Source organism: Lepisosteus platostomus, chromosome 2, assembly GCF_059453375.1.
Source record: "Lepisosteus platostomus isolate fLepPlt1 chromosome 2, fLepPlt1.hap1, whole genome shotgun sequence".
Taxonomy (NCBI): domain Eukaryota; kingdom Metazoa; phylum Chordata; class Actinopteri; order Semionotiformes; family Lepisosteidae; genus Lepisosteus; species Lepisosteus platostomus.
This window is the reverse complement of record NC_142612.1, coordinates 62,342,821-62,358,742: the sequence shown is the minus strand read 5'-3', so window position 1 is coordinate 62,358,742 and position 15,922 is coordinate 62,342,821. Positions and strand designations below refer to the sequence as shown.

The 15,922-nt window shown below is 41.0% G+C and overlaps 1 protein-coding gene and 1 long non-coding RNA gene across 4 annotated transcripts in view; one reads left to right on the top strand and one right to left on the bottom strand.

The window, feature by feature from the left end:
• LOC148676731 (chloride channel protein 2-like) overlaps positions 1-15,922 on the bottom strand; it is a 255,825-nt gene that overhangs the window by 104,988 nt on the left and 134,915 nt on the right. For all 3 annotated transcript variants that reach the window (XM_088612070.1, XM_088612051.1, XM_088612061.1), the window contains 3 exons: positions 8,109-8,186; positions 2,692-2,770; positions 2,225-2,350 (listed from right to left, as the gene is read on the bottom strand). In XM_088612070.1, coding sequence (XP_088468196.1) covers positions 2,225-2,350; positions 2,692-2,770; positions 8,109-8,186 — 283 coding nt within the window. The remainder of the gene's footprint in view (positions 1-2,224; positions 2,351-2,691; positions 2,771-8,108; positions 8,187-15,922) is intronic.
• Positions 9,834-14,729, top strand: LOC148676732 (uncharacterized). Its single transcript, XR_015940919.1, has 2 exons — positions 9,834-9,921; positions 14,596-14,729. It is a non-coding gene; the product is annotated as an uncharacterized LOC148676732 (long non-coding RNA).

Sequence of the window (15,922 nt, the reverse complement as noted above, 5' to 3'; positions counted from 1 at the left end):
TACACCTTGGAGTTCGAACTAAGGCATCGTTTCTGTTGGGCTATCGATACACATTTTCAGTGGAATCTCTCTGATCTTTTTGTTGGATCTTCATTGCCTTCAATAACTCTCCGCGCATTTCAATCAGTGATCATGGTCACACTACTATACTGTCTCTTTCACTGTGTGAGGTAATCTCTGTTGCAGGATCTGACAGCTTATTAAAGACCAGCTGACAGGGTCATACTGCTGAGATGCCTAAGTAACTTGAGCGTGGGCTATCAGTGACTTCCAGCCCACTGAATAGAGACATAAACACACACACAGTTCCCCTTTGTAAAACTGCACTTGAGTAACTCAGTTGAATTTAGTTTTCATATGCACAAGTGCAATATGTTCTTCCCCAGAGCCGTCAAGCTGGTGACGCCCCCACTCCTTCCCATCACACTATGATCTTTTCTCAATTCTTCCTGTACCCACATTGACTGTACTCCAACACCACTACATACATGACAACTGTAAGCCGAAATTGTACTTAAAACTGTTGCTAGTTGTAATATTTATTAATCACTGTATTATTTTTGCACTGTTCCCCGAATTACTTTTGCACTTCTTTTGTCCTGTTGTATACTTTTCTCTCTGCGTTTTTTGCGCAGTTTTGGATTACACTTATTATTGTTATTGTGTTACTGTGGATGCTGCACATTGGTGATGGTGGAGGGGAGTCCCCATTACCTGTAAAGCGCTTTGAGTGGAGTTCCAGAAAAGCGCTATATAAGTGTAAGCAATTATTATTATTATTAAATTATTGTCGTCTTCTGTTCTATTTATATACTGCACCTGAGAGGCTAATGAGAAACACTTTTCACTATACTATGCACCCATGTAAGTATAATGACAAATAAAGATGAACTGAAGGTTTGTTCAGTGAAATGCTTATTTGCATGTGTGCTCCAATACAAAGACAAAGACATTTATTTGGATTCACCAAAAGCATAAACACAGCATAAGAACAGCAGCAGCGTCAACAAACAAGTTAAATAACATAATACATTAAAAAAACAAGTCAGATAAGCAGCGTGAAAAGAGAAAAAAAAACATCAGAGCATGCTGGCTGTACTTTTACTTAAGAAAAAAAACAAAGACATCAACAAAATTAATGAAGAAAACGTGCACATACACATACACCCAACAGCAGTAAAATGAGATTCTTCAGTCTCCATCAGATTCAGATTCAGGTTAAACAAAAAATAGCTGGTTAATAAATAAGACACACAATGAGTCAGAGATAAAAGACACAAAAGAAGCAGACTGACAGGCTTAGTGCTTCATCACCTGTGACTCATTCAGAGACTTCATTGTTAATCAACCAAGTCCAAGCCAGGCAGCGGAATGGCGCTGTGCTAAAGACAAAGATCTTCTCTTGTGAAAATACTAAAGACACGATGGGCAGCAAGGGTATCGGGAGCACAGTCACAACATGGATGCAAAGATGGAGGCCAGCGCCACTGCCTACAGAAGAATAATTGATCATCCAGCAACAGAAAATTAAAATTTGTTAAATGTTAGTTAAATAAGGATGTCCAGCACAGGCGTTAGAACTGTATTTCCACCATATTAGCTGCTGCTTCACTTGTGTCTTTGAACGTGCAGGGAGATGAAGCATGCGGAACACACTTCCCACTTCCTGTTCCTAAGATTCAGAGCCTCTGATTTTCATCCCAATTTACCTCTGAACTGAACTGGAATGATAATTTCCTGGTTGTAATTCAAGACTTGCCAAAAGTGTCCCAGCAGAGCCATATTCCAGCAGGCGATCCAGCAAATCATAGTTCATCCATATAAATCAGCAATTTTGTAAAGACCTGGAATATGTGTAACAGTTTAATCAACTTAGTCAGTTAGTTAGCTCAATTAACACTGGAGTCATGACCTGTGCTTCCTGAGTGCTACAGTGTGCTCACGCATTTATGCCATATTAAAGGTTCCATTAAGAGGTTTTAGGCTCCTAGAACACTTGTCGTCACTCAGAAACTTGAAGTCCCCAGCGGTTTCAAAGCGGAGAAGTCCTAACCAGAAAATCAGCAGTTAATTGTGGAAATGAAGTCATTGTGTGAGCCCAGCTGGAAGGAAGACCTGGAGCTCAGGAACTATGAGGGCCCCTCTGAGAAACAAGTACCAGCTGACGTGCACAAGCACACTGGCACACCTGAGTCCTCATACACACACGGAGATGCACACTCACCCTCATCCCTGTTCCACACAGCCAGTACTCTGAAGATAAAGGCACTGAAGGTGGCAGCAAAGAATCCTCTCCAGTAGTTCCTGACAGCGAAGAATGTTGAGGTTACTTCTATACTGAAGAGGACGCCTGGGAGTGAAACCACACAGCACACAGTCAGAGGGGCCAGCGAGCTGCTTCATCAAAGCAAACGTACCACTCCACATTACTTCAAAATAGGTCAAATATATATGTATTAGAAAGATAAATTGGCGGATAGGTTGGTATGTTATTTATTAAAGCAAGCTTAACTCAAATTAAACACAGAAAAGAAAGCTACAGAGTAGCACCTAAAGAGATACAAATTTCATAGATTTAAAAACAAAATAACAGGCTTAGGTGACGGTCACAGAAGTGTGGACGACAGAGCCTAGCTGGAGATCAGACCCCCACACACCCGTGTCCCTGAGTGGGCAGGCAGTGGCACTCACCTCCGATAGGCGCGGCAAAGCAGCAGCCCACCCCCACTGCGCAGGCGGCAGCCAGCATCTCGATGTTCCGCGACTCGTTCTGCAAGACAGGCGAGCGTAAGCCTACCCGCCTGACCTATCGGGGCCAGAGCTGGCTGTCACACTGGTGATTTTCCCCTGTTAGAAGGGCCAGGTAACCCATGCTGCAGCTCAACAAGAAGCACAGGCATTTCTGCCAAGATTGACCAAACATCCAGGCCAATGTCCCACAGCTTCTCGCATGCTAATGAGATATGAATTCCCCATGTTCTCTTTACGTTATATTATCTTCCAAAAACAGAGAGAGGAGAGAGGACAGCCATTCTATGGACTTAATTCATGGTGCAATAAAGAGGCAAAGTGAGGAAATCAATAATGTGAATACATGCTTAATCTATAAACGCACTATGAAGCCATGTGCTACTAGTGAAAACAATACAATCTACAGTATACCTATAAAACTATACTAGAATTACGAATACCTATAATGAAGTAACAGGAACAATAAAAAATTAAAGTTAACCATCATGGAAACAATTCTGAAACTGGTGTACTAGAAAACTAGAAGGAATGGTTACTGTAGGAAACTTGGCTTATTTAATAAGAAGATAAGATGTGTGTTTTGTTACCACACCTTTGCACTGTTACAATGGAGGCTATAGTGAAAGTGCAGTAAAAATACTATATAACACAAAAGAATAGCCCAGACACAACACAGGGTGTTGAAAGGTCGTAAAAATAGGGTTCTTTATTAAAAGGAAAATTCCACAATTTAAAGTATCGAATAAACAGATAACAAATAGAGTAGATATTCAACAGCACAGTGTCTGACAAAATACCGTTTTCATTTGCGATTCCTTGTCTGCTTTGGGATGTCTCCAAATCTTTTGTTAGATTTCACCCAGTTTCCTCCACTGCTGGTTCTGTAAAAACCCGGCAGTTCATGATAAAACCACTGAATGCCTTCTCACTTAGGCTGAGGGGGAGTGGGGAACTACAGTATATTTGCCTTGAAGCTTTCCAGCCAGGGGATAAAGAAGTGGTCTTCAGCAGCAGGCCCATAATAAGGAGAAACCCCGCATGAAACAAAACCAAACCATTTGAACCGCAGCTCAGAATGTATTACTGTACATCACCATCTAATACATTCAAAACATCTAGTGCCATACCACAAATCTCAAAACCTCATCCTCTCAGCATAGCCTCTTCAGGAACTCGGACAAGAAAGAACACACTTATAGCGACACATTCTCTGGTGTCACACCACATCACAGAAACTGACCTCCGATCACATAAATTAATACACATTCTGTGTTCAGATTAATTTAGGACCTCTGTCTTTAAGTACTGTATAATTATCTTAATCTGGATGCCTCTGCTGCGGGCTGCTTCAACAGCCATCCTTTATCATCAATGAAGGGTCACGACTGCTGGCTTATGATTTGCAGAAAACATGCTGGAAGTATCAAATGTTCCTCCCGCAGCCCAATGACATGCTGTTCAGATTGATTAGCATTTTTCAATTGCCCAAGGTATGCATCTAAGAGTGATTACACATGTGACTATGTTCATAAAATGTAATACGCTCATGGCAGATTTTTGGAAAATCTGATTTTTTTTTTAGAAAGAACCCTTCACAGTCTGACTCTCTTCATATGCGGAACAGGGATTCTTGCTCTGAGCCAAGGTGCAAATGAAACAATTGGGACATTCCAAACTGGGTGGGTATAATACAAACAAATCCCTAAACATTTCAGAAACTCTGTCAGACCTTGAGATTTTAATGTCTTGGTTTTCAATAGGTGTAAAGTAAATAGTGGTAATGTGATGGAAAATCTTATCAGTTAAAAATAACTACATTTACAGTACATTTACACATTGACTAAATCAAATTTGATCAGGAGCCTGATATAGTATTTTGCCTGGTCATTTATTTTATTCAATGAGGTCTGCTCCTTATTCCTGGTGTAGTAACAGTTACAATTCTGATCTAACACATCATAATCTCTCTGAACACAACTGGACTGCCACCATGGAGGTCCCAATGGTTTCAGTCCTTAAACTGGTCAGAAGGGCTCATGATGCCCTTTAACAGCTGTGAACAGGATTATGGCCGATTCTGCTTTCTGCTCTGCTCTACCAATTCAATTGTAAAATCAATGAGCAATCCCAAATCCAAGGAAAGGAAAAATCTACTTAGAACTGACTCCATTACTCTCTTATTGGTTCACAGCTTATTTAACCACATGACGATGTCAGAATAGTAGGGTTCGCAAAGAGCTGCTCGGCTTCCTTACCTTATGTCCATCAAAGCTCGCCTCCTGTGATAGCACATGGGCCAGAGAAAAATAAAACTGTAAAGCTTCTGACTTAACAAGAAGGCCTTCCCTTGATGTCCTCCATTAAAAAAGCCACCATCATCAGTGAATGGGTAGATTCTCCTTAAAATGCATGTTTACCTGCCCGTTTCTATGTACCCTTTCAAATCCCTTCCACAAAATATTTTCACCAGGTTGCACTGTCTGAAGCAATAAGAAATGCACAGGAATACAGAAGAGCTACTGGCATCATCTGCTCTGGCCTGTGTTGGCTCAGAAAATGTCATTTCAGACATGCAACAGAGACACATAGGAACAGTGCATGCTGTTATGAATCCTTCAAACATTGTGGCATTGAACACAACATTTCGCAACAGGATATACGTATAACACATTTACTGTACATACTTCAGTTTAGACCTGGTTAATTGGGCACACACTTAACCTTTAAAAGTAAAATTCATGTCTCTTATCAGTAACCAGAGTGCGACTTTCCTACCTGACAAGACTGAGAAATTACCAACCGTCTGGAACAACACTCTTCAGAGGAATGTCAACTACACACCTCATTCAGAGCTACAGTACCCAGCACTGTCCACCTATAATAAAGGGTAAGCTCCAACAAGGGTGACCAGTTCAGGTATGACTTTTCCTCAGCCTTTCCAGAAAACCGTGCTGATCCACCCAACAATTTCTCCATGTTGTATCTGAATGTCTATAGTTAAAGTTGTCAGGAGTGGATGTACTGTACAGTACAGTGATGGGGAGTTTCACAATTAAGAGTCAGAGAAGTCAGTGTTGAAGCTAGGGGTTTGGATTAGAATTACTGTTAGGGTTTGAGTTATGCATAGGGATGTCCATACTGCAAAAGCTACAGACACTCCAATGAAGGTTGCAATTTGGATTTCAAAGTGAAGAGCCCTGCATATATATCTGCAATTCTCTCAAGCCCAGGGTTAACAGCAACAGTATAAGAAGTTCAATAAAACTTCACTGGCTGCAGAGACACAGACTGAGGGAATAAGCCGAGAGAGCGAGAGTAAGAGAAACAGAGACTGAGAGAGATTGTGATTGTGCTATTGATATTCCCTGTATCTGGGCTTCAACACCTCACTAACTCAGTGAGCAAAGCTTTGCATCATTGCGGTACTGGGCCCCATGCTTCATGCATGAATATTTGATAAAGTGCGGTGTAAGCACAACTCTACGCTGCCTCAACTATAGCATAGAGCTAGCAATCTGCATTTTCTAACTGTTAAACCCTGACGGAAGTTGAAAAATATATAAAAAAACACACATACTGTACATATTAGTACACACGCATTTCTTTAAATCAGTTTTTCTCTATTTTCAGCTTTGACTGAAGCCAGAACTGTGTATTTTAGGATGGGAGAAAGCCCCTCCTTCAAGCAGAAATACTTTATCTTCCTCATTGTCAGAGGGCACTTCTCTCATACAATTAGCTGTCATTTTGAACTCAAAATATCCCATCACACACATATATATACTGTATGTATGAACATGAAATAATTGTGCATCTGTTTATGTACAATTGGAAACTTGAATTGTTCAACATTATTGTAGAGCTTCACTCACAAAATGCAGATAACAGAAACGTGTGCAGTGAACAGGCAAGAATCATATTAGTACCCTGATTTTTAAGGAGGTACAGAGAGGGGATCAAAGAGCAAGCAGGATGCTAGAAACGTGTGCAAAAAATCTTTTGGAATGCAATAATATTGACATAATTATTATCTGTTTTGAAGGCATAAGCAGAACTGTAGAATTCACAGACTTAAGACTAGATTAATCATCACTCAATCTATTATTTATATTATTGACAGGCATATAGTATATAATGAAATACTTTTTTAAGATGTCAATTTGCAGGTTCAACCTTGCTAAAAACAATTGATTTCATAAGCATCTGTATTGATTCTGAATTTAATTTGATCATAAGGTCAGACCAATTAAACACAACATTAAAATGCAGTGTTCAACAATTTTGGATACGTTAATGATTATTGAAAAAAGTGCAAAACAGAACAATCCCTGGTCTCCAATTGGTAAGTTTGGGAATAGAACCTGACAGTATCCTGTTATGACATCACAAATGAAGTTCCAGCAAGCCTAAAGTAACTGAATATCCCTACGCCAGTCTTCCATGGATGGTAAGTGCAACAGGAACTATTGTATTAAAAGCCAGATTTCTATCTTTACTCAGTAATTTGAAAGTACCAAAAGCTTTTAAGTTCTTTTATTGAAACAGAAAATGCTTTGCATACTGGTACAATACCTTTCTACTGTTAATTATGCTTGGCTTAAAGCTCAACAACACAGGGCACACTATTCAAACACATCACAACCGGCCTAGTGACGGTTTCTCTGTTACACAGTGTCAAGAATCACCATCTCATTCACTGACGTAATGGCATTATATCAGATACCCTACAATGTAGTACCTGATGACAGATCACAGAAAAATGTCAGTACACCAGCTATGACACAAATCACTGATTTTGTCAACAAGAAACTGAAGTGTCAACCTCTCGTTTAGAAGATTGATCTTTTCAAAGGCATTGTCCCTCTTAACTATTAAGGCCTTTTTTAAAATAGAACACTGACCAATTAAAAACCAAAGAAGTGTTTATTTATAGAACTACTAATTGGGCTGGAATGTTATCCTGGGTATTTATTTTCAATAAATTAAAAAAGTTATGAGGATATGTTGTTATCCCTTCTGTGTGAGTGAAGAGTCACTGTGCAGTTTGTAATGTACCTGCAGAATGGTTACATCCCACAGCAACACCTGGAGCTCTTGTTGAAACACCATAATCATAGATATGGCACGAACAGACCTATTCACAGACACTGGTTAGGTTATTAGACAATTTACTTAAAACATAATTTAATCTTCCAGTCTGTAGCCTATCTGTAAGTAAAGCTTATTAGGTTCAATCATCTGCATTCTTCTTTGGCAGAAAAAACAAAGCTGTAAATTAGCCAAAATGTACCCCCAAACTACCAACCAAGTTTCCATTAACTTTCCAAAGACTAAACCCACAACCTCGTGTTTCTTACCTCATAGATTCCCCCAAAGAGGGACATAAACTTGCTCAGGAGAGCAGCACACAGGCTGGCGATGTGCACAAACGGGCCCTGTTAAGAGAGAGAAATGAGGGAATGAACATGAACAGAAGGGGAATCCTTTACACATTATGTGAAACACAATGACTATTTCTACTATTCTGTTGGGATAGCCTCGGACACTGTGCGCCACCGCTCGAGTGCTTACTGCCTATACACCATTGTTTAAGCCCAGTTGTTGGGTGTCCTAAGCTGCTCAACTACTAAAGCATGCTCACTGGAGCTTAGGTTCAGCTCGGTGATCCAAGTATCCCAGGTTCGAGCCTGGGTCATGTCACTAGCAGCTGTACAAGTTTTGTACTGCACATTTTCTATAATGCATGTAAACCACTGCTGATACTCTGTAGTGTCTTCTCCTACACAGTATGTAAGGCCCCTTGTGAGCCTTTAGAATGAAAAGTTGTGCAAACTTCTGCTACAGTCAGTTCCAGGGCATTGCAGTGTAGTCATTATACAGAAACACTGCGACATTCACTACACCACAAGGTTGTAAAAAGACTCCAACTGCATGGCATTGTCATCCATTTCAGCCTTTACTGTGACAGGATCTGAGGATCGGCACCTGAGGCACAGTTATTTCACATGTCTACATAACATTACTCTCCATACTGTACAAGCTTGATGATTCCAACAGTTGGTGTTGGCTTAAACACAGGATTCTACAGCTGGTAAAACCTGAAATGACTCACACTGCTGGGCAAGAGATGTCATCTAGCCCATAGAGAAAAATGCATTTAAGGAAAGGAGACAAGCTGGAAGTCAAAGGCTACACTGTGGGCTGATTAAGCAATACAGACAGATTTTGCACAACACTGAAATCGGTCAAGGCAAAAAAAAATGCTCTGGAATGATAAAGCCCATTTTAAAGCTCTTTTATTTTTAGCTGTGATACTAAATAGATTTTTTATTTAAAAAATAAGTTATAATGTATTTGTTGTGAATGATGTTTCTGTAATTTTCTTGTAAAAATGTTTTTACAAGCAGACATTGAACCACAATATTGTAGTTTGAAATAGTGAAATAAAAAAGCATGTTGCTTTCAATATCTGGTAACTCTTGTCTTCATATTCTAGCAGTATGGCCCATTATTTTATATGTAGACCACTGCAGTCCTGCTGGCACAGCCCACCCACAATATTTTCAATAATAAAAGCCTAGCATTCCTCCTTCACAAACATTTATGGTCCTGCACCACGGAAACAGCACTGCTATTCACTGGTCTGCAGCAAGCATGTGCTTAAAAACACACGTCAGCAAAAACTTTCATATACAGTAGTACACTCCTGGGTCCTTGTAGTGTAGAATATATGCATCACAGACAGAGGCCGTTTGTAAGATTTTGGTTTTTAATCATGAGTAACTAGAATGACTTAATATTTTCACTTTGAACTTGCTTTGACCATGTTACTAACAGTCTTACTAACTCTGCTCATAATAGCCACAAAATCTTGGACAGGCTTTCAATACTGCACCTGACCTTTAAGCTACTGTATAAGCTACCTTTGTGTTAAATCTTTGTAAAATTGATGATGTTCTTAATTACAGTAATCGCAGCATGACAATACAACAGTAGGCCACAACAATAAAAAGACTTAGGCTTTAAATTGTACTTTCTTGACTTTTATTTTAAGCTTTCACTTTTTCCATTACAGCAGCTGATTCCACTAGATGACCACTGATGTCTGTGCAGATACTGTATGAGACCATAGAGCCAACAGCAGCTGAGGCAGCTCTGAACTAGAAGCAGGTGAAGAAGATTCAGAAGCTTCTTTTGGTTTGGATAGCACATCCTGATGGTAGTTTTCATCAGCATTCATGAAAATGCCTGTCCTGCTACTTCTTTACAGTCCTCGGCAATGATAGGATATTCAGTAGGAATGTTCTGGGCTGTACCCACAACTTTAGACAGGATGCTCCCCTCTTATGGGACATACTGTTTTCCAATTATTTTAACAGAAATAATGTATGTATAGCCAGAAATACTGCAAGGCTACAAGCCTAAATTGCAAACACTTTCCAATCTAGTAACATTGAAGTGCTACTCTCACAGTCTGACAGGTGGCAGGAACAGTTAAGAGCAGTTAGTTAGTGTAACCATACTTACTGTACATGCATAGTCAATGGATATGGAATATCTCTCAGGATAGAGAATTATAATGCTGGAGAAGGTAGTCTGGGGATTGAACCCTGCACTGGCACTTCAGGCAGCTCGTTACTGCATTGCCAAAAGGCCCAGCCCATCTGTCAAAGCAGTGAACGACTGCTGCGGGCATCCTTGAAACTATACTAAAGGGCATGCACAGTACAATGGTGTTAGCTGAAGATCAACAGCAACTTTAATTTATGGGTTACTGTGAAACACGCAAAAATTAATAATGACTGGGAAATTTTTACAAGACTTCCATTTTTAATTCTGTCAGTGAAGTTACTAATATTTACCTATAATTATAGGTAATAATTATGCAAAGATTTATTGCTCAGATTATGCATTAATCAGTTTTTAAGAGGTTTAATTTAAACCCTGTCTGAAAGTGTCCTGAAGTTTCTGAGGTCAGTTGGTAGTCAAAAGCATTAAAAATGAACTTTTAAGCCTTTAATACATAACTGATCCCACGTGCAAGGTCTAGAAGTTTTTTCACGCCCTTGAAAGACTGCAATGGACAGTGCAACTGTGCTGAGGAGATAGCAATGGGAATCAAGTTAAACAGCCAGTTGAATCAGTTACCCATGGTACTGTTCCCTCAAAGCTGATACTTGCTCAGTTAGTAACTTTAAACTTATTTTTCCACTGCCTTTAAGGGAAACTGCCTTCAATTTCTGACTCTGAGCTTAAGTTGTCCTGTTTTAAAGATGGGGGGGGGGGGGGGGGGGGAGTAAGATTAATTCTGTTACTGGACACAATTGCTGGTGTCACTTGAATAATAACGCCCTCACGAGACGACCACATGCAATATTACTGGACAGGTTAGATCTGTAATGCTGTGGGTGCCCTCCCTTGTGTCAATGTCATGTTGTGTCAAGGCCATGTTGAGAAGCATCACAGTGACCTAGTTTCCGAGGTGCTTCTCCACTCCGGTTCGCTGTGAGACCCCACGGGGCCGCGGCAGCTGGGCTAACGTTTCACGGGCCCCGCATCCATAACAAAAGACCCCGACACTCTGTGCTTGAACGTGTAACAAAAGCCGCCGCGCTCCTTTAATTCTGAAACGAGAGCCTGTTTCCAGTGTACCTGCTTATTAATTCATTCGCAGCTCTCTCCAGGGCCGTGCCACGCTGTTGTGCAAACACCTTGTTTAAAACACCGCCGACAAAAGAGCTGGGAAGCGTGATCTAATTACTACGGCACACGCATCCCAGCGGGGATGGGGGGGTCAGCACAGCACAGCAGTCCCCTGTCAGTGCAGAGCGACCGGAGAACAGTACTACTTAATCATTGCCCCGGAGTCGGTGCGCTGTGTGTGATTAACACCAACTCTTTATAGAGGAAGAGCTCTACAGTTCAAACATGCACAGCTTAACACCTTCTGTCATCAGCACAACAGATTCAGCCACGACAAGCATTTATTGAATTTCTGCTTGGAATTAGCACTGAAATGTGTAATGAGGTGGTGCAGAACCAAATAAGGCAAAAGTACCGTCATTAGTCTGTAGCTCAAAACGGATAAAAAAAGAGATACACATTAAAGGAGGAGAGCACAACAGTGAGCCAATTCTACTGCTTTTTGTCAGGTATATCCAAGCCAGTCTGGTTCAGTCTACTTAATGTGCTTCTTCAACCCTTCCTACTGTTTTGCTATTAAAGATCAACCATTTGAAATATGCATCAGCTCTTATTCTAGAGGGTGTTCCAGCACTGTGACGCAAGATGTGATTCAAAACACTTGATCCATTATTAATTTATACCAATTAATAAATTCAAAAATAGTAATATAAATTAATAAATGAATGAATAACTCTTAGTGCTCCAGTACACTCAGCACACATCAGCTATCAGTGGGGAGGAGAACAGAGTAATGAAGCCAATTCATACAGTAGATAGGGATTATTAGGAGGCCATGACTGGTAAAGGCCAATGGGAAATTTGGCCAGGATGCTTGTGTAACACCTCTACTCCTTTTGAGAAACACCCTGGGATTTTTGATGACCACAGAGAGTCAGGACCTCCGTTTTACGTCTCATCAGAAGGACAGCATCTTTTTACAGGATAGTATCTCCATAACTATAATGGGGCATTAGGACCCACACATACAGTACCACAGGGTGAGCACTACCTACTGATCCCACTAACTCTAACAGCAACCTTTCATTTCCCTAAGAAGGGAAAAGCTCTCCCCTCCAGGTACTGGCCAGGCTCACACCTCCTTAGCTTCAGTGGACAGCCAGCTATGAGTTGCAGGGTGATACATAAATTGGTTATAAATCTTAAAATGTAAAAATGGAGCTTAAGAGCAAACAAATAGGGAAAAGAGATTTCCATTGAAACAGGTCTGACAGCAGAAAGTTTCTGTCCAATGAATTTCTTTAGCAAACTCGGATTCAGCAGACTCTGGTGACTAACAGGTTCTAGCACAGGGATAACCTTCAACAAATAAAAAGCAATAAATGACAGTAGGGAGTTATGATTTGCCACAGCTGCCCTCCCCACTCTGTAGACAAACCAGGCAGAGACAGGAACTCTCTGCCCATCTCTCATTCCGAAAAACAGCATTCTCATTTTCACCGTCTGCCCCCCTGCCACCCAGACAGTGCGTCACTTGCCTCTATATTAAGCCTGTTCCCTTCTGTAAATCAATATTAACTCCACTGCTCTTGCACAGCACTCAACCCCACCAGTGAAAACAGGTTTAGAACTAGGGGGAAAAGATTCAGCTTCTGATCCCAAAGCTGCTCTGGGCCACTGCAGCTCAATGGCACACTTCTCTCGAGCCGATTCATGCCAGACTCCCATTACAGCAGGCCCCCCGTCACCAGCTGCTCCGTCTCTCTGAACGGCAGGCACAGACACGTTCACATTTTGACCTCTTTTCGGAGAGCAGATGGAAAGGAAATGCGATGTGAATCCCTACTTCTAATTCGGTTCTGGGTGCGTCTCGTTAGGAGCAGGCTGAAGTTGCCCTTTTTTTGTGAACAGATCATTCTGCGAGACAGTTCATACATCATAAATCCCAGCATAACTGAATATATTCTTTTTGTGCTTCCTCAGTGAGGGTTTGCCAGTTGTAAAATGCTACAACCATCAAAGCAACACAAGAGCTACACATAACGGTCATCGCAAAGCCCACCCCAGCACCCATTTTCTTACTGTGATCTCAAAGCACAATGCTTTAACAAAGAACTGTGAGCCCACAGGCACAGGGCCTGTCATAGGAGTCAACATACCCTTGGGCAAACCAAACCCTGCCCAGCTAGATCCACACTGGACCCTGACCAGGCACAGACAGTTTTCTGAAGAACACTCGGAGATTCCGAGTCACAGCATGGTGCCATTCCATAAAGAAAGCAGCCATCTCTAAATTGTGGAGTCCCACCTCTGGGGTAAAGAAGGCCTTCAGGTGAAAATAATATTTTAATGAAAAAAAAGGCATAAAACTCAAGTGATCTGCAATTCGGATCCAACCTATGCTGTATATTGTTTCCATCATAAGATGCAAATTCCACTCTGTCTATACCATAGGTTCTAGAACCAAAAAGCTCTAGGACATCATTAAGCTACAATAATTAATTTCACAAAAGACCTGCACTAACAAATAGCAACGATTGTAGTGTTGCACTTTTGCCCACATATTACAGTATGACCGAACAGCAAAAAAAAATGCAAAGAATGAAAAGATCATTCTTATTACTTAAATTTTACACTGACCCTTTCTAAAGTGGCAGTTACTGTACTACAATTACACTGACATTCATTTTTACAGCTATAAAACTCCTGTACAGTACACTTGATTCAGGTATTCAACATTTTCTGGACTTTCAGGCACGGACAAAGCCAACCCTAGAGTCCCCTTCAACATCAACAAAGATGGAAGGATCCAGGAACACAATTCTCAGAAATTGAGTGACACCCCATGTAGAAACCTGTGTAGGGATTTTGAACAGAGGTAAATCCCTCTGAACAAACAAGGCTTGAGAAAGGTCTCTTGATCTCAGCATTAACTACTTTGCTGTCATCAGAGACTTTTTTTTTAATCTCAGAAGAAGTAAGAACATGTGTTTGTGCCAGAGGAGGGGGTCGCTACACACTCTTGATTTTGCCTTGTAGCTGACCGCACTGCCCACTGCCCTTCTCAGCGGGCACAGAGGATCTGCTGAGAGACGGGCGGAGTTCAGCTGATTAGTGGAGCTGTGTGGGTGGAAGAGAGCCAGGCTCTTACTCCTCGTGAAATGATAATAATGCAAATCTACTGCTCTTATTATCTGTTAGAGCTCTGACTCATCCATCAGCTCAACAGAGCTGTTTGCCAGAGAGAGACCCATCAAGATGCCGGCAGAACTCAGAAGCACACACACGCACATGCAATTACCCAATAAAGGAGGATGAATCAAAACACTGAAAAACGTCTTCAAATCCTTTTTATTCTTCATTGAAGATCTTTGTTTCTTGCGCTGGCAGAAATTTGGCTCATTTCCACTATTTTAACACATTATTGGTTGTTCTTGTTGGTTTAATGTTCTCTTTCAGGCAGAGCATGTCATTTTAATAATAATGACTTCATAAGGATCAATAAAGACATGTAAACCAGAGCGACGTCTATGTACAGTATGTATAGCATGCATGCGTTTTGTCATCGACTGCTGAAGACTTTGCAAAAGTGTTAAATATAGCCAGATGAGATAAAGAATTTGGAGAATACAGTTCATTTAGAAGGTTAACAGAGCAAAAATGAATAGTTTATGTGGGTGCTGGACCAGCAGGTGTTCTACACTGATGTCCTATGCACAATGTGGTATTGACTCCAGTACAGCCAGGAGGAAATGATACCAGGGCTCCAGCACTGGATCATCTACAGTATGTGCTCTTTGTTAACTTCAGACACGGAGCAATGTTCTTTTTGGAGAGCAGTGTAGGTATCTACTTGGAGGTACAGAGGCGGAGTGGTGAGCACTGCTGACTTTCAATGCCGGGCTCCTGAGTTCAATTCCTGGGTGCTATCTGTGTGGAGTATGCATGTTCCTCCCTAGTTTGGATGGTTTTCAGCCGGATTCTCCCATTTCCCCCCTCAGTTCAAAAACACATTGGTAGGCTGGAGTCAGGGAAAACTGTGTGTGTCTGTGTGTACCCTGTGATGGACTGGCGTCTCATCCAGGTTGTATCCTTCCTTGCCCCTGTTGCTTGCTGAGATGCCCCGGCTTCTTCGCAACCCTCAGCAGGAAGAAGCGGTTAGAAAACTGATGCATAGATAGCATCATGGTTTTCTCCGTGGTATCCTTCTTTCATGCTATGCTTGATGCTATGCATTTTCTGATAGGCCAGTCCTGAACATACGTGATCAGTAACTCTTTTTTATAGGTCCTCAAAGATTGTGGCATGACTTGCACCTATACACCTCTCTGGAGAAGACCAAACTCACAAAGTTTCTGATCTTTATACTGTATACAGTGGAGCCTTCCAAACTGAGCCCTCAAGATCAAACTATTTAACTGATTGTCTAATTCATACAGTACATCATTTTGTTTTAAGGAACATAGAATGGGTTACCATAAACCCTATTGGATATTTAAATGAAAAACAAATGTTTGGATTAAAAAAA